The following is a 21727-nucleotide window of genomic DNA, read 5'->3' on the forward strand; positions in this document are numbered from 1 at the left end:
TTTTTGGCTCTTTGCCCCTTTGTATTGTTCTATCTACCTTTCATTTAACATAATGAGTTATTTTATATTAAGGGGGAAATGAAAAAAGAATTTTTTTGAGTTCAGACCACCTGGGGGCAGTGCTTCCCTTGACAGAGGCACTGCCAGAAACTAGAACGAGAGGAAGGGAACAGCAGGAGGAGGGCATTCAATGACGTGTCCGATGTAACAGTGAGGTTTTGGTTGGCTGTAGAAATGGAATGAAGATTCCCCAAAGGCTACCAAACCAAAAGAGCCAGAAGACTCTAGAGCAGTGAACTAGGCCCAGTGAACACAATCAATTCCCAGGCTCCAAACTGAATTCACAGAGGCTCCAGGAAAAGGAAAGAATGGAAACTCCAATGAGCACCCTGCTGGTGGTCCTGTGTGCACAGCTGACCTGTGAGTCAGGGGAGTTGTGAGGAGGGGAGGAGACACGCAAGCAATGGAAAGTTGGGGTAGCCTTGGCACTGAAATCTAGAAGGATCTCAGGGACAATCTTGGGTCTACTCTCAGGAATGTAAAACAAATAATGAAACAAACAAACTAAATATATATGAAAATGTTTCATTCCTCCTGAGCAGGGTCAAATGGACAACTGCCAGTGGAACAGAATCCTCCTTCCCTGAAAGTCAAGGAAGGCGACAGCGTCACACTGAACTGCAGTTACAGAGATAGTGCTTCAGATTTCTTCCAGTGGTTCAGGCAGGATCCTGAGGAAGGCCTCATTTCCCTGATACAAATGCTATCAAATGTGAGAGAGAAGATCAGTGGAAGATTCACAGCCAGGCTTGAAAAAAAAGACCAGCACTTTTCTCTGCACATACAGGATTCCCAGCTCCATGACTCAACCACATTCTTCTGTGCAGCAAGTACACAGTGCCCCACAGTCACCTGCACCCTATACCTAAAGCTTTATGAGAAACCCGGGCACACCTCCATTTATAAGGCCCCTGGGGCACTGACTATAACTCTGCTGTGTGCAAAAGGAAATATGAGGGGCTGTTTTATAACATAATATCAAACATTTCATTTGAAGACCATGTGCAGAGGGATAATGTTTTCAAACACTACCTAAAGTATTTTGTTTCTCAGTGTGAGGCCCTTCCTTTGTGAAAACTAATCCAAAAATGAGAGGCTAAATATCAAAAAGGAGAGAGCACTAAGGAACAAAGAAAGAGTAAAATTATTGTCTTTGAGCTTCTATGTAGACTTTTACAAAGATATAGGAGATACAAAATCTTGAAAGCCATGACCATCAACTTCAGTAGTGAAAGAAAAAATATTTTGACATGCCAAAAACATTGGCTTAGAAGATCAATTACCAAAATCTGAGGGAAAACGGCACAAAGCATTTAAATGAAAAGAGAATACAACATGGTAGAAAAGCTGTCTTCTCCTTAAAAGGGATAAAATATCAACCAGCTAGCTGGAAAGGAAGTCAGTGATGTCACCAGAGGTCATGAACAGTGAGTCCAGTACCCTGCTCTTTTCTAGGGTCAGAGCCCTGAGCAGGTGGGTGGGAGGAGGGTAAGTCACATTTAGTGATGACTTTGAACTGAAGGAACAGTGAATTTCGGCAGAAACTGTTTTGATCATTGTGTCTTATATCAATACCCACAAGAAAACACCCATTACAGAGGAAGCATTGAATAACCATGTGGATAGATGGTCCATCCAGAGAATGTTGGCCAGCCAGAGGATGTCTGTCCTTGTCAATTTCTTAAACAATAGACCCATGAACCGATTAGCTGAGGTGACAGAATTGAGTTTCTTTATAAGCCCAGAAGCCTGGGTTTTCTCCCACCAAGACAGATTTAACTGCTTCTACTGCTGCGGCAGGACTTTTCCTTAGTTTAAAGATGAGGTTCTTTGTCCCATGATCATGAAAATTCAAGCTCAGACAATTTGTATGGTGAGTAAGATAGGGTTTTATTGGGTAAAAAGGAAGAAAAGGGGGAAACAAGGACTCTCGCAAGTCCAGGGTCCCCACTAGAAAACTTCCCAGCCAGCAGTTCGAATCCCAAGTTATACACAGGAAGAAGAAGAGCCTGGCTCCTCCCCACTGCAAAGAGTGCAAACGTCTGTGGCTCTACCCTAGTCCACAGGCCGCTTGGAGTTTCTCCAGGGACCCCCTCCCACCTGGCTGTCTCACTGCCAAATGTCCACCTTGACAGCAGTAGATACAACACTGAGCCTTCAATGTGGAATCATCCCTCAAAGGAAACAACCATACACTAGTTGGCAAGTTGATTACATTGGACCACTTCCACTCTGGAGGTATCAGGAATTTTTTTCTTATAAATATATATTCTGGGTGTGAATTTGTGGTCTCCTCCAAAGTGCTACAAATAGTTACATGAACTGAGGGCTCAGAGTATCTGATTGGTTATTCTGATCATCAAGAGATTTCACATCTCTTGCATCAACAGACCCACTTTATAACAAGGGTTTGTGACAATGGGCATGTCACATAGCATAGAGCTGCATCATATAGCATTAGCCATGAACCACTAGCCTGATAGAACTTTGGAATGAACACTTAAGGGCCCAGATTGGTTATTCTGATCATCAGGAGATTTCACATCTCTTGCATCAACAGACCCACTTTATATCAAGGGTTTGTGGGTTTGTGACAATGGGCATATCATATAGCATAGAGCTGCACCATATAGCATTAGCCATGAACCACTAGCCTGTTAGAACTCTGGAATGAACACTTAAGGGCCCAGCTACAGCACCAACTTAGGCGTAGCACTCTGAGGGGTTGAAAAGCTATTCTATAAGATAGTGTTGTGTCCTTGTTATATAAAATACATGGACCTGGGCGCCAAGGGGTGGAAGTAGAACTATCACCCCATCAACCACCACTTTTAGTAACCCACTTTTGTGTTTCCTATTCTTATAACTATAGGTTCTGCTGGACTAGTGAATCTGTTTCCCTTTGAGGGGGAAAAGGGAGGATGCTGCTTCTGCTAGGGAAACAGAAAGGTTTTTGCCAAACCCAAGGTAACATATACTACCTCATAATTTGGGGATCTTCATGCCAGTCCTGAGGGCCAAGAAAGGAGTTACTACTCTGGCAGGGACAACTGATCCTGATTATCATGAAGCACAACCCCACAAAGGAGCTGGGGAAACATGTCTACAACTCAGGGAATTCACTGGGATGACTTTTAACATTCTCATGTCAGTGATTATTGTAAATAGGCAACTGTAACAATTATAGCCTGACAAGAGCAGACTAACCAGGGGCTTATACTCCTCAGTAATGAAGGTCTAGATTATCTCCCTGGAAAAGAAATCTAGAGTATTAGAAAAAAAATGTTAGCCAAAGGTGGTGAGAATCAAGAATAAGTAGAGTCGAAGGTAGATGGAGAAGACAATAAATATGAATTGCAGTCATGGAACCCACTATAGCAATCGTAACTTGTCCCAGTAACCCTCTTGTTGTCAAAAAAAAAAAAACAAAACAGTAATATGTGTGGACTTAACACAGAGCACAAGTGGATCTGAGCAAGGCAAGGAGTGAACTGTATAGATACTGTTGGTGCCCTACCCATATCTCCTAGGCAGTCGCGCCAACACACTGAACACCACTCACTGAAAATTCCAGCAACCCTGAAGACAACTTTGACTTTCTGGCCATGAATGTGGACGGTGTGGAGGATAAGCCAGAAATGCAAAAGAGTTAGTGCCCCAAGAGCAGTTCTTAATCAGTGATAGACAGTGAGTTTAGGCATGATTACTCCAGTTTCTTCATGACTCATTTGGCAAAGCTCCAAAGAGTATGCTATGCTGTTTCTCAGAGTTATTGTGTCAGGTAGTTAGACAGGCAGGAATGGGGCACAAGAGGGCTCTCCCCTCCGCCCACCAGGAATCATTAGGTGATGGGTTGGCAGTTATCATATTGCCTCTCTAAAAATGATAATTGGCAGCAAACTATTATTGGCAACTTCCCCAACAGATAGACACTTGAGATCGGTAATCTGCTTCCAATAAAATCTCAGGAATTGGGCAAGTGAGCCCAGCATGCACATTAAGAGACAAAACAGTGGAGTATGACCTTCTGGGGGCATTCCAGCAGAAAAAGGAAGAAAGCCTCAGATGGGCATGCATACAACTTCCTAAACACACCATTCATGCCCACTTCCCAAGTGTAAGGAGGGCACTGCACATGCAGGCAGCCCACCCTAAGGGCAGAATCATGGGAAAGCAGTGCAAGATGCTGGAGGTGGGTCAGTATATAACATCTTAGGATCAAGGTTAAAGGCTACACTTGTCCTTCAAGTTGCCTGCTTGGGTCTCTTCCAAGTGTACTTTCCTTTCTTTCCTGCTGTAAAGCTTTTTAATAAACTTCCACTCCTGTTCTGAAACTTGCCTTGGTTTCTCTTTCTGCCTTATGTCCCTCAGTCAAATTCTTTCTTCTGACAAGGCAAGAATTGGGGTTGCTGCAGACCTGTATGGATTCGCCACCAGTAACTCAGAACCTCCTACCCCTAACATTATGCAGCTGCAGTAAGCTGCAATTGCCCATAGGGGTAACTGCCTAGGCACATCTGTGTTGGCTTCCCTCCTTCCCTGATTTACCTCCTACCCATGTTTTGCCAACAGAAAGAGTCAAACTCTGTAAAATAGTTAAAGAGATTGATTTTGAGCCAAATATGAGTGACCACAGCCTGTGATACAGCCCTAAGGAGGTCCCGAGACCTTAACATGTGCCAAGGTGGTCAGTGTACAGCTTGGCTTATACATTTTAGGGAGATATGGGACTTCAGTCAAACACATTTAAGAAATACAGTGGTCCAGAAAGGTGGGACTACTTGAAGCAATGGGTAGGGGGGTCTGTGGGAGTGGGGAGCTTCCAGTTTATAGGTAGATTTAAAAATTTTCCAGTTGACAATTGGCTGAGTTTATCTAAAGACCTGGGATTAATAGAAAGGAAACGTCTGGATTGTGATAAGAGGTTGTAGAGATCAAAGTTTTATCAGACAGATGAAGTCTCCAAGTAGCAGGTTTCAGAGAGAATTAATTGTAAATGCTTCTTGTCAGACTTAAAGTCTGCATTGATGTTAATGCCTAAGAGGTATAATGAAGCATGTCTGACTCCTACTTCCCATATGGCCTGAACCAACCCTTCAAGTTAAATTTGAAGAGAGCCCTGGTCAAGAAAGAAGTCCACTCAGATGGTTTCGGGGACCTGGAAGGCCTTAGAATTTTAATTTTGGTCTACAGTTTCCTAGAATCACCTGCAATAAACTATTCACACACAAATTATTGTGTTGAAGTTGACTTTTAGGGATCCAAAATCAAGATACAGGAATTCAAACCATGGGACAAGGGTGAAGATTATCTAGAAGAAATGTTTGTGTCCCTTCTCTTATTGCTATTAAGCTGAGCTTTGCAGCACAAGGGATTTTAGCAGCCTCATTCAGGACAGGTCCCAGTGCCTGTAACTCCTTGAGCATCTCTCTGACTGGGGACACTCAGCCACCTACCTCTGTTACAGAGAACACATGCTCCTCAGACAGCACCCAATACATAACAGGGCCCCATTCGTATGCCCAGTTTAGGGACCACAACTCAGGAATCACATAAGGATCCCTGACACTCCCTCTGGAAATGCAAAATTCTGAAGAATCAGAGTAACGTTTTTAAAATGTTCTTTTTTCACAATATTTTTTTAAATGGAATGAAAATGATGAGAGCAATTCTTCATACAAATATAAATTAAACTAAGGCAATTTAGTACTGATGAGAACTTCTGCAAAAGTTATTTCAGAGCTTCTTGATACAGCATAAACAAGGTGGGGTTTGTTGTTGTTGCTTGCTTGTTTTTTGAGATGGAGTTTCGCTCTTGTCACCCAGGCTGGAGTGCAGTGGCACGATTTCAGCTCACTGCAACCTCTGCCTCCTGGGTTCAAGCGATTCTCCTGCCTCAGCCTCCCAAGTAGCTGGGATTACAGACACAGACTGCCATGCCTAGCTAATTTTTGTATTTTTAATAGAGATGAAGTTTCACTATGTTGGCCAGGATGATCTTGATCTTCTGACTTAAAGTGATCTGCCTGCCTCAGCCTCCTAAAGTGCTGGGATTATAGGCGTGAGCCACTGTGCCTGACCAACAAGGTTATTTTTTTAATCCATGTAAAATGTGAGCACAATTAGACACTACATATTCTGCTTTTATTTATCTCTGAATTTAGTCAATGCTCTTTTCAGTTACAAGCATATCTTTTTTCTCATTCTTTGGGAAATTATAAAAATGTTAAATTTGAATATAAACAGGTATATTCTTATCACCTTAAAATTAAGTGCTTTTATTTCGTAAGATTTGCTTTGTAATTTTTATTTTTTTAAAATAAGAAGAAAAATAAAATCACAGGGTTTGCCGTTTGTCGTGGCTATTTGTATGGAGTCAGAGGCTTCTGCCCACCATTCTGGGTCAGGTTCTCCCCTCCAAGATTAGGTCTTATCAAAAACAAATTTGTCAGCTCCATTTCCTCTTTATTTACTTCTAGGCTCACTAAAATCACTCCAGAAACATTTTTTATTTTCATGTGAAATTATAACCAGAGGCCTATTTTCTGAGAAAAAAGTATTTGGAAACACCTCCCTCCTTGAAACCTAGTCACCCACCCACCTATCATAGCATTTCCTGCTTTGAAGGAGAATTCTCACCAAGCACAGAGGAACCCAGATCAGAACAGGAGACTTTTCACTCTGCAGAGGAGCGCTGTCAGCATGACACGTGTTAGCTTGCTGTGGACAGTCGTGGTCTCCACCTGTCTTGGTAAGGAAGATGTAGGTCTTTCTTTACAAAGGCATCGAATGGGGCTGGGAAGCAAGAGGGATTAACAGAACAGCAACTGCATTGCCTCTTAGAGCCCAGGTCCCTGGAGGGAGAAATATGTTACCTGAGGCTGGAATCACAAAGAAAGGTGGGTGGGCATGGGAATCAGCTTGTGAGTCTGTTTCTCTCTCTGACATGATATCCCAGTGAAGTCCTTTCTCTCCTCTTTCCCACAGAATCCAGCATGGCCCAGACAGTCACTCAGTCTCAACCAGAGATGTCTGTGCAGGAGGCAGAAACCGTGACCCTGAACTGCACATATGACACCAGTGAAAGTAATTATTATTTGTTCTGGTACAAGCAGCCTCCCAGGAGGCAGATGATTCTCATTATTCGCCAAGAAGCTTTTAAGCCACAGAATGCAACGGAGAATCGTTTCTCTGTGAACTTCCAGAAAGCAGCCAAATTCTTCAGTCTCAAGATCTCAGACGTACAGCTGGGGGACACTGCCATGTATTTCTGTGCTTACAGGAGCACACAGTGAGACAAGCAACAGGGAGAGGCTTACAGAAACCTCAGAACTCAGAGTCTGTGCAAATGTCATAGGGTGCAAGGGAAGTGGTGGGATAATAGGTATAGAAAATCAATGACTTCTCTTGGAAATAAAGGCTTCTTCTCTTTCTTCTCCTATAAGAAACTCAAAGAGATGGATGTCTGCAACTTCAATCCCTAAAGTAACAGTAAAGATAATGACATGTTTAGTGCTTTCCAGTTTTACAAAGTGCCTTCACTAAGGTACTTATTACAGGTTAGACTTCGTAAGCATTTTCTCTGTCCAGAAAATTTTTATAATTTGCCTGGGCACTATTACCTTCAGGAATGTTAAACCTTTTCCATTTGTTAACTGTTGCTTGTTCTTTTGTCTATCTAGTCCAAAACTGCATCTCCTCAGAACAAGGTACCCATTTTAGAACACAACAGGTGTGACAATGGTGGCATAACCAGAATGGGGACCCACTGGGCCCACCGCAGACTTAAGAGATGACCTAAGTCCACTGCAGTAGAACCCAGAAGAACGATGAAAAGGCTTTGAAAGGCTCCACTGAAGGGCCAGCTCATGGGCAACACCTGAGTGGTTGGAATGCTATGCCTGATACGTGGTGTTGGCTGATACATGGTGTTGTCGCAAAAGTTTAGAAACTAAGTCATAGACATAGAATAGAGTCCTCTCATATCACTCCCTATAGCTCCAAATTTGTGTTTCTCTTTCCCACAGCCTTAAGTTCTGCTAGATTAGAGGTCCTAGTTCCCAAGAAACGATGCTCCCTCCAGGGATTCAGTAACCTGCAGCTACGGCTGCCGCTTTTAGGTCACTCCGAACTCCCTGTGCCAATAGCCCAGCAGGCAAAGAGAGGAGCTATTAGACTGGAAGGGGTAATTGACCCTGATTATCACGAAGCACCAGGTTGCTGTGACACAGGAGGTTGAGGAGGATTGTGGCTATAATGTGAGTATTTTACATTGGTGTCTCCATGCCCAATACAAACAGCAAGCAGCAGTTCTTGCAGCAACAAGGTCTGAAAAGGGCAATGTGACCAAGAACTGAGACTCTTCAGCAATGAAGTTTTACAGAACAGAAGCTCATGTCATGCAACCTTCCTGTATTAAATGCATTGAAGAAATTGCAGCCAGAAACAACCTTCAAGACACAGTGACACAGTGGAAATAATATAGGGCAAGCATGCATCTGAGTAGTGCAAAGAAAGGACTGTAACTGATCTCATATGTGCCTTGTTGTCCCTTCCAAGTGCCTCTCTGATTTTAGCTAGAGTTGTGGTAGATAATCACACTCACCTCATGCTGGTAACATCCAACATTAAGCACATTCTGCGTTTTGTTTTGTTTTGATTTCTACCCCAGGGCCTTCTCTAATATCTCAAGAGATCCCTTAATTTAAGGGCAATCACAGCCTGAAATTACAGGGAAATTACTACCTCATTGGCAAACACCAACCAATGGGGAAAAAGAGCCAGGAGATAAATGCACTAGCTTTGTGTCCTTTAAGTAGACAATTCTGAGAGGCAACCTATATACTTCTTAGGAGATCCTACCAGAAACAAGTCACACTCAAGTCAAGTATTGCTCAACCCACTCTCTTCTTTTATAATTTATTTTTATAGATCAAGGGAGTACAAGTGCCACTTTTCATGCATGGATATATTGTATAGTGGTGATGTATGGGCTTTCAATGTAACCATCACCTGAATAGTGTACATTGTACTAATTCAGTTTCTCATTCCTCATTCCCTTCCCACACTCCCACCTTTTCCATTCTCCATTGTGTATTTTCTTTGTCCATGTCTATGCATTACTTAGCTTCCATTTGTAAGTAAGAATATGTAGTATTTGAATTTCTGTTTCTGAGTTACTTAAGATAATGGCCTCCAGTTCTGAGTTACTAATGTCCTCATGTTGCTATAAAAGACATGATTTTATTCTTTTTATGACTGGGTAGTATTCCATGGGGTGTGTGTGTGTGTGTGTGTGTGTGTGTGTGTGTGTGTGTGTGATATTTTCTTTATTTAATAATCCATTGATGGACACTTAGGTTGATTCCATATCTTTTCTATTGTGACTAGTGCTGTGATAAACATACCAGTGAAGGTATGTTTTTGATATAATAATTTCTTTTTGGGGGGTAGATATGCAGTAGTGAGATGCTCAGTTGAAGAGTAATTCTATTTTTAGTTCTTTGAGAAATCTTCACACTGTTTTCCATAGAGGTAGTACTGATTTACATTCCCACCAACGGTGTATAAGTGTTCCCTTTTTTTCCGCCTGCTTACCAAACATCTGCTGTTTTCTGAGTTCTTAATAGTGGCCATTCTGATGTGAGATGGTATCTCATTGTGGCTTTAATTTGCATTTATCTGATGATTAGTGATGTTGAGCATTTTCTCATGTTTGCTGACCATTTGTATGTCTTCTTTTGAGAATTATCTGTTCATGTCCTTTGCACACTTTTAAATGGGCTTATTTGTTTCTTGCTTGTTGAGTTGTGTGAGTTCCTTGTCAATTCTGGATATTAGTCATTTGTCGGATGCATGGTTTGCAAATATTTTCTCCCATTCTGTAGGCTGTTTACTCTGTTGATTATATATTTTGTGGTGCAGAAGCTATTTAGTTTAATTAAGTCCCATTAGTCTATTTTTGGTTTTGTTGCATTTATTTGGAGAACTCAGTCATAAATTCTTTGCCTAGGCCAATATCCAGAAGAATTTTTCCTAGGTTTTCTTACAGAATTTTTATGGTTTCATGTTTTATATTTAAGTCTGTAATCCATTTTGACTTACTTTTTGTATATAGCGAGACAAACAGTTTCATTCTTCTGTGTATAGCTATCTAATTTTCCCAGCACTATTTATTGAATAGGGTGTCCTTTCCTCAGTGTATGCCTTTGTCTACTTTGTCAAAGATCAGTTGGTTGTAGGTATATGGCTTTATTTCTGGGTTCTGCATTCTGTCCCACTAATCTGTGTGTCTATTTTTTATACAAGTACCATGCTGTACTGGTACTGTTGCCTTGTAATACCATTTGAAGTCAGGTGATGTGATGCATCCAGGTTTTTCTTTTTGCTCAGGATTGCTTTGGCTATTCAGGCTCTTTTTTTGTTTCATATTAATTTTAGAGTTTTTTCCTAATTTTGTGAAAACATAATATTGGTATTTTGATAGGAATTGCATTGAATCTACATATTGCTTTGGGCAATATGGTCATTTTAATAATATTTCTTTTTTCAGTTCATAATCATGAGATGTTTTTTCATTTATTTGGGTCATCCACAATTTCTTTAATCAGCGTTTTCTAGTTTTCCTAATAGAAATAGTTCACCTTTTTGTTTAAATGTATTTCTAGGTATTTTTGTGGCTATTATGAATGGGACTGAGTTCTTAATTTGGTTTGGAGCTTGGTTGTTACTGGTGTATAGAAATGTTACTTATTTTGTACATTGATTTTGTATCTTGAAACTTTACTAAATTCACTTATCAAATCTAGGAGTCTTTTGGAGGAGCCTTGAGGGTTTTCTAAGTATAAGACATAGCATCAGCAAACAGACTTTCTCTTTTCCAATTTGGATGCCTTTTATTTCTTTCTCTTGAAATTTCCCTGGCTAGGACTTCCAGTACTATTTCGAATAAAACTGGTGACAGTGGGCATCCTGCTTTACCTACTTTCTCATTCCTGCATCCTGAGATCACTTCCTAGTAAACTACCTTCACCCAAAGTAGTTTCAGGCTCTGTTTTGGAGAGAAATCAAACTAATACAAGAAATCTTTGGAAAGCCAAAGATTTCTTGAAAATTTAACAAAGAAATAACAGAGGAGAGCTCAAGGTGAACCTTACTGGGCTGAGCTAATAAAAAGGCGAGTTAATATTTGAGTAATTGTAAAAAGAAAAAAAAAGATATCACCTTATTTTTTTTCAAAAGACGATAAGGCAGATCACATTTACTAAACTCCAATCTCTGCAGATATGTGATCATGTATTTTCAGTGTTCAAAAACTTTACTTACCAAGTTTAAGCTCTTTCAACTGTCTCTCATTTCCCCTCCTGAAATCTTCTGATGCTTAACTGTTTAAACTTCATTCCTAGCTATTCCCAAAATATGTCTCTCTTCTAGTCAGTTTTTTCTCCTTACTGGCTCAAAGACACTTAAATCTCATTGCTGGCATTAGCATTTCTTTACTGGTTGTTCTACCCACCCAAATTTTTATGTATTTCAGACTGTTTAACCCATATTAATCTTATAATGACCACCAGAAATCTCTCTTCTCTCTAAGAGTTCTTATTTAATAATCAAAGTATCCTTTAATGCCTTCCCTTCCAAATGTCATACAGTATCGACTGTGAACCAAACAATCTGACTTTCAGTGACATACCTTCTTGAGGCATTTGCTATTGTTTCCAGACACTCATCTTTCCCCCGAAATACATCATATTCTCTATGCAGATAGAGTTTGCCTTGTACCTTTCATAATTCCTCACTGCTCTTGGCACAGTATTAAGCACAAAATAAGTGCTAATAAGACCCAAATATTATGCTTAAAGTTTAAATTATAATCATGCTATATTTCTGAAAGAATATCAAGGAAAAGAAACAGGTTTCTCTGAGGAGGTAAGATGTGATACAAGGTAGAATTTAAGAAAGCAGTGATAAAGGAAAGGACAGGTACATTTTAAACATCCAAGTCTTTTGATTTAGTGGAAACATAAATCTGAAACTTATAAAAAGATTACATCTAGAATATATTTCTTCCTAAACCAAGTTCTTTCCATACAGAGAAGTCCTAGAAACTGCCTCTGTAATAATCTCTTTGACCTGAAGAGAGCACTATTTGTTCCCGTTGATAGCAGTTATTTGCAAAAAACGATCTCATCTTGAAGAATCTGCTATTCCTAATACATACAAAATAACTGGAACAAATCCTAGGTATCTGTAGAGTCTATGTCAGATTTCCACATTCTGGAATCAAATTTTCTACCCACTTAGAAAAGTCAAACCATGGAGGAGCTTTTAGGAACTATGGTGGCTTCAGCCTGGATGAAAGCTGAGTGAATTTATGTGATCTCCGGAACACAGAGGACTCAGAAGGTTCTGAGAACTAGTCTCTATATTTTACAGAAGGGATTCAAAGAACAAATAAAATATTTAATTCACCCTTTATTTAATTTACCCTTAATTCATCTTTTTAAGAAAATTTGCTATCAAATGAAGAAAGAGGAAAGCTCTTCTTGACCATCTGTCCAGAGAGACAGAACCAATCTCTGTTCTCCAGAGAGACAGAACCAATAGGATGAATATAGAGATATATGAGAGGGGATTTATTAGAAGAATTGGCCTGTGTAATTATGGAGGCTGAGAAGTCCCATGACAGACTGTCTGCAAGCTGGAGGCCCTGGGATGCTAGTAGTAGGGTGGCAAGTTCAAATCCAAAAGCCTGAGAACTCAGGGTCCATTGGCATAAATTCTGGAGTCCATAGGCCAGAGGTCCCAGAGTTCTTGTGTCTAAGGGCAAGAGAAAAAGAGTGTATCCCAGTTCTAGGCAAGAGAGAGACCAAGTTGCTTTTCCTAGGTTTCTGTTCCATCCAGGGCCCTAGCAGATTGGATGCCCACACCAAAGATTGCTCTTTCCCATGCATTCCGCTAAGACTTACAAGCCAATATCCTCTGGAAATACCCTCACAAACAATGCTTTACCAGCTCTCTAGGTATTTCTTAATTCCATCAAGTTGATGCCTAAAATTAACTAACACGCCATCCACGAAGTAAAGATGTTTTATCATCTACTGTAATTATTTGCACAGTGTTTCAGATCCACAGATACAGAATGAAAAAGATCTAGAATAAATCTGATGCCTTTGTTTCTGTTCTTTCTGTAACTAGAGTTTTGTAGTGCAGGGGAAGATAAGCAGCCACCTTCAGTGCTGGTACCAGCCCTACCTCTCCCTGAACAACAAGACCACCCAGTCGAGGAACTCAGCCATCTACCTCTGTGCTGCAGAGAACCTACATGTCCCTGAAAACACCTAAATGCACCACCCCACCACCCTGCATTGGAACCTCCACTCAGGGGTTAGTAAAGCATCTTCATTACCTCCTCTGACCAAAAGAATATTGTAATGAATATGACAAATCAAAGAAAATCTTGTTTGAAAGACTTTTAAAAAGTTTTTTTGTTCACTGTATTTTCAGATAAGGAATTCAGAGTCGTGAGAACCCTAAACATGAGCTGTCTGAGGCGATTAGGACTGAGAACCCTGAGTGTTCTTTCATCAAATCCACCCAACTAAGAGGGGCTGTCTCAATGATTGGAGCGGCTTCTCCACTTGTGCCATTAATTGCTGATGTGCCTCAGTTTTGGCATCTGCAAAAATTCTCCCATGAGAACGTGAGAGTAGACATGTGATACTCACATATTTTTCTCCTAGTTTTTACTTTTTATAGTCTAACTAACTCACTCCAGTAAGAAATCCCATGATAGAGTTGCCAGATAGGGTTGATATCTCAAGGGAGCACAGTAGAATTTCTCAGACTGCCCAGAAGGGATTCTGCTTCCACAAAAAGGCACCCGTCTGCCCACCCCACCCATATTTGCCCACTTACAAGTTCTTTTATATACATCATTTTATTTGGTCTTCAACCTTCAATAACTTGATTATCTGTGAGAATTGGGAACTGATTGGATGCTAAATACAAGATACTAAGGTTCTGATTGCATAGGACCCATAGGATCATAGAAAATATCTAAAATGGCAAGACCTGTCTATGTCCCTATCACCCTGAATGCACCCAGTCTTATCTAAAATGGCAAGATCCATTCAGCATTGCAGCATTGCAATCCCCAATCAGCATTTCAATTGCAGGCCCAGTGAGCCCAGGCAAAAGGCAGAAAACACCTACTCTTGAGAGCCTGATTAGTGAACTCACAGCTGCAGCTGACCTGAGACTGGGAAAGAAGACAGCCCAATCATCTAGAGTTTGCTATACAGACTAGAGAGTGGTGGCACACGGCTGTAGTCCCAGCTACTTAGAAGGCTGAGGTGGGAGCATCCCTTGAACCCAGGAGGTTGAGGCTGCATAATTGCACCACTGCACTCCAGCCTGGGTGACAGAGTGAGACTCTGTCTCCAAAGAAATATAAAAAGGACCAGAGAGGAGAAGGGGGTAAATTGTAAAGTAATAGCACATTTACCAATTTCCTGTGAATCTGTCCAGAAAATAGTAGGTAGTGCAGAAATTTAACACCAAGCAAACAAGAGAACTAGACCACCTACGGAAGAAACTCAACAACCTGTACTTTAAAAAGTCCTCTGGAGTTAAGATCATCTGTGGTAAAATGTCTGCTGTTAACACCATTTCCAAGCAGAAATAATAAATGGGAGGGGGAGTTACGACCATCACTCCCTATATGGCAAGTCAGCTTTTAATCTAGTCTTTTATTTTTCTTCTTGTTTTACAGGGGATAAAAGCTTACATAAACCTTAACTATAGACAAGGTCTTATCTTAGATTGGATGACAAAAATTCAATAGGGAGAGAAAATTAATGCAAATGAGACTAGTTCTCTGTATTATGAGTTTTCATTTTTGCTCTGTTGCCTCTTCCATAAAATGAAGACTAATTCCTGACCTTTCCTCCCTCTAAGAAGAATGTGTGCATGAGGAAAAAATCAGATGCCACTGAAAAGCTGTCAGATGTGCTACACAGAATGTTCCCAAATGAACTTTATGTTAATTGTTCTGATTCTTCCTTCACAAAGTCATTAATAGAAGCACACAAAAGCCCTTGCCACCAGTATTGCAGAAGTCCTTGACACAGCCAAAATCAGGTATTCTTTTTTCACAGAAGAAAGTCTTGAGCAAATTATAGTATAATTAGTTATGAAAATTCTGGTTTCAATTTTCTCTAGACTATCTGAACATTATTGTTGTTATTGTCATTATTTTTAATCATTTCTCAAAGTGTTAAAATACAATTTGGTCAAAGTATAATATAACCAATACCTGTGTTATAACCCAGAGATAATTTTCTGATATTGAGTTCAAGACAGAGGAGGGAGAGAGAAAAAGGAAAGAAGGAAAAAAAGAAAAAAGGGGAGTGGAGGGGAAGGGAAGGAGAAATGAAAGACGGGAAAGAAAGAAAGAAAGAGAAAGAGGAAAGACAACAAAAGCTTATAGATAAAACTGAAGTCACAACATTAGCTTGGCCTGTCTTTTCTCCACTCATCTCATTCTCCTGTCCAAATTATGTTTTTAAAAAACAATTTGTCAGCTTTTCTCTTTATTTTTATTTCCAAATAAATTACAGTTCCGATAACATCTTTTTTCATTAAACATTATAGTCAAAGTTTTATTCTCTGAAGCAAAAGACAGAGTATTGAGGAGCTTTCCCTAAGAGAGACATTATAAACAGCCCACCTGACATCCCATTTCCTGTTCTGAAGCAGCTACAGCAGCAGTACAGCTGATATTTAAGATTCAGATCAGAAGAGGAGGTTTCTCACCCTACAGCAGGGACCTGCGAGCATGGCATGCCCTGGCTTCCTGTGGACACTTGTGATCTCCACCTATCTCGGTAAGGAAGGCACATGTATTTACCTTAACTAGTAACCAATAGAACAGAGAAGTAGGAAGAAAGATTAATAGTGCAGGAATCTAATCTTCTCATTGGGCCCAGCTATTAGGGGCAAGAAGGCTGATGGATTTTGTCAGAGGTTTGGATCAAGTGGAAGAAAGGTGGGTGGCAATTCCAACAGGCTTGTGAGTCTGTTTCTCTCTCTCTCTGACATGATATGCCAGTGAAGTCCTTTCTCTCCTCTTTCCCACAGAATTCAGCATAGCCCAGAGAGTCACTCAGTCTGAATCAGAGATGTCTGTGCAGGAAGCAGAGACTGTGACCCTGAATTGCACATATGACTCCAGTGACAGTGATTATTATTTATTCTGGTACAAGCAGCCTCCTAGCAGGCAGATGATTCTCATTATTCGCCAAGAAGCTTATAAGCAACAGAATGCAACGGAGAATCGTTTCTCTGTGAACTTCCAGAAAGCAGCCAAATCCTTCAGTCTCAAGATCTCAGATGTACAGCTGGGGGACACCGCCATGTATTTCTGTGCTTATAGGAGCACACAGTGAGACAAGCAATAGGGAGAGGCTTACAGAAACCTCAGACTTCAGCATCTGTACAAAGGTCAGGGGAAGTGTTCAGGGTTATAGGAACACACAGAGGAAATCATTGTCTTCTCTGGAGGAAAGAAAATGTATCTGACTATAGGAAACATAGAAGGAACGTGTATAAGCTGTAATTTTCAAAATAGCAATGAAATAATGAATGCACACATGCTTTATAGATTTTCAAATTACCTTCTCATGTTAATTCATTAAACCTGCACAAGCCTGTGATGTTACATAGGTCAGATCAGATATTCTAAGCATCACTACTATCCAGAGAATCTTAAAGCTTGACCTAAAGCTACATTCTTTTAGAATCATGTCTTTTCCCTTTATTATTGTGATTACTATCTATACATCCCATAATCATATTAAAGTCAATATATCCAAAACTGAATTTCTTACCATCTCCATAAATCTTTATTTTTTTCTCTATTTTTCCTCTTTAGCCTTGCCCAAAATTCAGGCACACAATAAAATTTTGCTAGTGCTGGGTTTCCAGTTTGGAGAATTTCTTCACCCTTGCTTTCCAGCCTGGGCTATCTGATTTTTATCTATACCTTATTACTTTCTTATTATAAAATGGTGCAAAACAAAAACAAAAAAACCCACACACACACTACATCATGTCAGTCTCACTGTTTTTCATCTATCCCTCATTCCTTCTGACCTTAACCTGGCTTCATCCTGTATTTCTTAAAGTTCCTTAAAGCAACCTTTGTCTTGACATAAGAAAGTAAGGAAAGAGAGCAAACAACTGTCAAATAGGGTTTCATGTGTTGCTAGTACTCATCAGCAAATGCCTTAAAAAAAAAAAAAAAAAAAGGAAGTTAACTTCTGGTAATGCTATATTTGCTTCTGGTAAGGCAACCTAGCAGGTGTTGACAATTTAGATAAATCAGGTCTAACAGTGAGGCCAAAAAGCTGCCAAGGTCCAAGTCACTCTTCTACATCTTCTGAGAATTGGGAGATGCCTGGACCATAAGAGGATTCTGCCCTATGCTAAGGGAAAAGTTAAAATAAATGCCAACATTTCTTTTTATGCCCACAATTCCCCCAAAACATCTCCTTCACTATTAAGCCCCTTGTGGAGCATTTTATTCCATCTGCTCACTGTGGGTGGCATGAGGGAGTCTGGAATGACAAATAGCTGAAATAATTAAGTCCAGTAAGCAGGCTCCCGAGCTTAGGTTGGGGATTTGTTTAGAATAAGTGGTGAGAGTGACCGGATGTGGGAAAGGTTAAGGGGAGGCCAAGACCAAACTGCCAAATCATAATTGAGATTGCTGAGTCATTTCCCAAACACAGCAGCTCCTATGACTACACACCCTAGCCCGGCTCAGTACCCAGGCTTCTGCTTGTGTGAAAAAGTGGGGTAGGCACCAATCAAAATGAAAACCTTCCTCTCGCACAATGAAGACTCCTTCAGGCTATTCAGGTTTTGCCCTCTCTTTTACCCTTGAGGCTCATGAGTTACCCAGATTAGATTCAGGTTAGTTATCAAGTTTCATATCTAAGCTCACTTCTCCTTTCCATCCTTGCTTCTAGTGCCTTCATGCAGCTCCTCTCACTTGAACTAATAACTAATCATTCATCTACTCTGTCTGCCTTCACTTGTGTCCCCGTTGATATGGTTTAGCTGTGTCCCCACCCAAATCTCAACTTGAATTGTATCTCCCAGAATTTCCATGTGTTGTGGGAGGGACCAAGGGGGAGGTAATTGAATCATGGGGGCTGGTCTTTCCCATGCTATTCTTGTGGTAGTAAGTTAAGTCTCACAAGATCTGATGGGTTTATCAGGGGTTTCCGCTTTTGGCTTCTTCCTCATTTTTCTCTTGCACTGCCATGTAAGAAATGCCTTTTACCTCCCGCCATGATTCTGAGGCCTCCCCAGCCATGTGTAACTGTAAGTCCAATTAAACCTCTTTTTCTTCCTAGATTTGGGCATGTCTTTATCAGCAGCATGAAAACAGACAAATATACTCTTCAAACATTGCTTCACACAGCCTCCCAAGTGAGCATCCTATGATAAAAATCAATCATATACACACACCTCTGCCTCAATATTAAGCCTCATTCCTCACAGAAAGGCCCTGTGATTATTTAGAATATAAGTCCATCAAACCAGAGGCTACCACTATATCTCCAGCACCTACCATGCCTGACAGGCTAAATGGTCAGGGTCATCTACTGATGGATTAATTAGTCTGTCTCCTGCTTAGCAACTCAGCCTCATTTGTTGCCATATTCCTGTCCCCACCACACTGTACATGCCCATCCTCTCAGCAAATGAAATTGTTTGCTGCATCTATGCCTTTGCCAGCACTGTCCCCTCAGCATGGAATGACCATCCCCAATTAACCACTTGCCTATTATTTGAAAGATTCGCAAGCCTCCCTCTTCTCTGAATCCTTGTTCTGACCCTCTTGCACTAGTAGAACTGATCACTTTCTCCCTTATCACCTAACTGAAACCCTAAGCATATTTCTAATATGGCAAATCTAACGCTCTATAGTGTTTATATGTATTTTTCACTGTTTCCCCACTAAAATGCAAACCGCTAGTTACCAAGGACACCATTTTATTCATTTCAATAGCAACTGTGTGAACAACAATCTTTAATTCACAGAAATGATTTTTAAAGTTTTTTGAATGAAGGTAATTAATTGATGGGCATTTTCCTCATTAAGCATTATAAAGTAAAAATGGGTACATTTTCTATCTTGCTATCTCCTCCATAGCTGCGTTGTCAGAATTCTGAGTTAGCTCATAGGACTGTGTGGTATATAAAAAATTAATAATAACAACAGTATCATGTTGAATATAAAAATATTAGTAGTAGCTAACAGTTATTGAGCATATATATATATATGTGCCCCCATATTCTGAGAGGTGCATGACATACTTTATTTTATTTAGTAGTCCCAACAAAGCCATGTTGTAGCTACTGTTGATATCCTAATTTTATATGAAGAAATATAAGTTCAAAGAGGCTAAAATCCCTAGAATCACACAATGTATGACCCCTTAACCACTGGACTTTTTGCCTTCCCAAAGGGTGGCAAGCTGCTATAGCTTCTCAGTCTCATTAATTTAATAGACGCATAGATCGAACATAAGAAAGAAATTTATAAAAACAGCACTGTACCATACATGCACCTGTAGTCAGTTCTCACTTTTTCTAGAGTGGTAGTTGCAAGATGAGATTTGTTTCACTTGTCTTTATTAACAGAAGTTAAATGTAAAAATAACACTATTACCATTATTGTTCACATACGAAATTTGTGCCTTTTTAACATTCGTTTGTAATTATTTGACTTGGGACTATACATACTTTAAACTTCTTCCATGCATTTTTCAATAGCACTTAAGTTTAAAATGCAGTCTTTGGCAGGCGGCATTAATAAATGTTTCAAATGTCATTTTGTGTAACTCTATGAAGAATACAGGAGTTCAGAAGAAATTTCTAACCATTCCAAGTTATCTAAATTTCCAAGTTATAGGAAGATCCTTCCTTTGTAACTTCTAAAACGTTTTTGTATGTGGCTGGGTGTTGCTATGAATGCTCTTTTCCAATTTTTTTTTCTTTAGCGAAAAACTAATACATGGTGAACACTTTCCCACATAAACAAGCAGTTTTTCTATAGCATAAGTTTACCATGGCTCTATTATACTTTTGAAATATACTTCATTTTATTCAATTAAAACTTGAGTTTTGTTTGTTTGTTTTCAGAAAGAGTCCCATTCTGTCACCTAGGCTGGAGTGCAGTGGTACAATCTTGGCTCACTGTTGCCTCCCAGGTTCAAGCGATTCTCCTGCCTCAGCCTCCTGAGTAGCAGGGCTTACAGGTGTGTGCCACCATGCACAGCTTATTTTTGTATTTTTAGTGGGGGTTTCCTCATCCTGGTCAGGCTGGCCTCAAACTCCTGACCTCAAGTGATCTGCCCATCTCGGCCTCCCAAAATGCTGGGTTTACCCGCATGAGCCACTGTGCCCAGCATAACTTGAGTTATTGAGTAAATCAATAAGCACAGTAAGTACATTGTTTCCAAACTGGAGCCATTATAAGTAAAACTGTGATTTTTAAAAGATACTTGTACATAAATAGTATGCAAGTAAGAGAGAGTCCAGATCAAAGTAACTGAAGCAAAACAAAACAAAAATCTGTTGGCTAATAAAACTGAAAAATCTGGGTTAACTACTTCAGGAAGGACTAGACCAAATGCTCAAGTAATGTCACCACGGCATGTCTCTACTCTGAAGCAAGCTCAGGCCCACGTCATGGCAAAGACAGCTGCCAGGAGCCTCAGACTTGTGTCCTACTGTGATAGTTTCCTCCTGCTGCTGTAACAAATTACCACAAACATGGTGGCTTAAACAATATTATTATTCTACAGTTTGTGAGCTCATAAGTCTTGCTGCACTAAAACAAAGGTGTTGGCAGGGCTGCATTCCCTCTATCGGCTCTGGGGAGACTGAGTGATACCCTGAGCTTCCCTGGCTTCTTGAGGCTGCTGCGTCTCTTGGCTCATGGCCCTCTTCCATCTTCAAAACTAGAAATCACAGCACATTGACCTCTGCTACCACTGACACATCTCCTCTCACCCTCATGGCCCTCCTGAGCTTTGACCCTTGAGATTACACTGAGACCTCCCAGATATGCCAGAATAATCTTCCCATCTCAAGATTCTTGGTGAATCCCATTTTCTGAATCTCATCTTCAAGAACATGTGCCACGTAAGGTAACATTCACAGATTCTAGGGATAGGTGGGGGATGCTGCTATAGATTGAATGATTGCATCCCCTCAAAATGTGTATGTTGAAGTCCTAATCCCCAAGGTAATGGTATTAAGAGGTAGGGCCTCTGAGAGCTGATTGGGTCATGAGGGTGGAGTTCTCATGAGTGAGATTAGTGCTCTTATAAAAGAAGCCCCAGAGAGCTGCCTTACCCTTTCCACCATGTGAGAGCACAGCAAGAGGGCACCATCTGCGAACCAGGAAATGGCCCTCACCAGACACTAAATCTGCTGGTATCTTGATCTTGGATTTCCCAGCCTTAATTGTGAGAAATAAATGTTGGTTGTTAAGCCACACAGTCTACGGTATTTGGGGTATAACAGCCCCACTGGATGAGACAGACATCTTCAGAGGGCTATTACTCTCCCTACCAACCCTGCCAAA

The 21727-nt window shown here is 40.4% G+C and overlaps 1 long non-coding RNA gene and 3 gene segments (V, D, J or C); 3 read left to right on the plus strand and 1 right to left on the minus strand.

Annotated features, from left to right (window-relative positions):
- The window catches only part of LOC108315321, a 307441-nt gene that overhangs the window by 20260 nt on the left and 265454 nt on the right, over nt 1–21727 (plus strand).
- LOC108315341 overlaps nt 1–21727 on the minus strand; it is a 271354-nt gene that overhangs the window by 19805 nt on the left and 229822 nt on the right. The gene's annotated exons all lie outside the window — the stretch shown is intronic.
- On the plus strand, nt 6686–7380 carry LOC108315336. The segment is given in 2 exon segments: nt 6686–6811; nt 7048–7380. Coding segments are annotated over 2 exon segments (357 nt in total).
- Nucleotides 15808–17091, plus strand: LOC108315335. The segment is given in 2 exon segments: nt 15808–15947; nt 16201–17091. Coding segments are annotated over 2 exon segments (357 nt in total).

The sequence above is a fragment of the Cebus imitator genome, unplaced genomic scaffold (assembly GCF_001604975.1).
Source record: "Cebus imitator isolate Cc_AM_T3 unplaced genomic scaffold, Cebus_imitator-1.0 Scaffold170, whole genome shotgun sequence".
NCBI lineage: Eukaryota > Metazoa > Chordata > Mammalia > Primates > Cebidae > Cebus > Cebus imitator.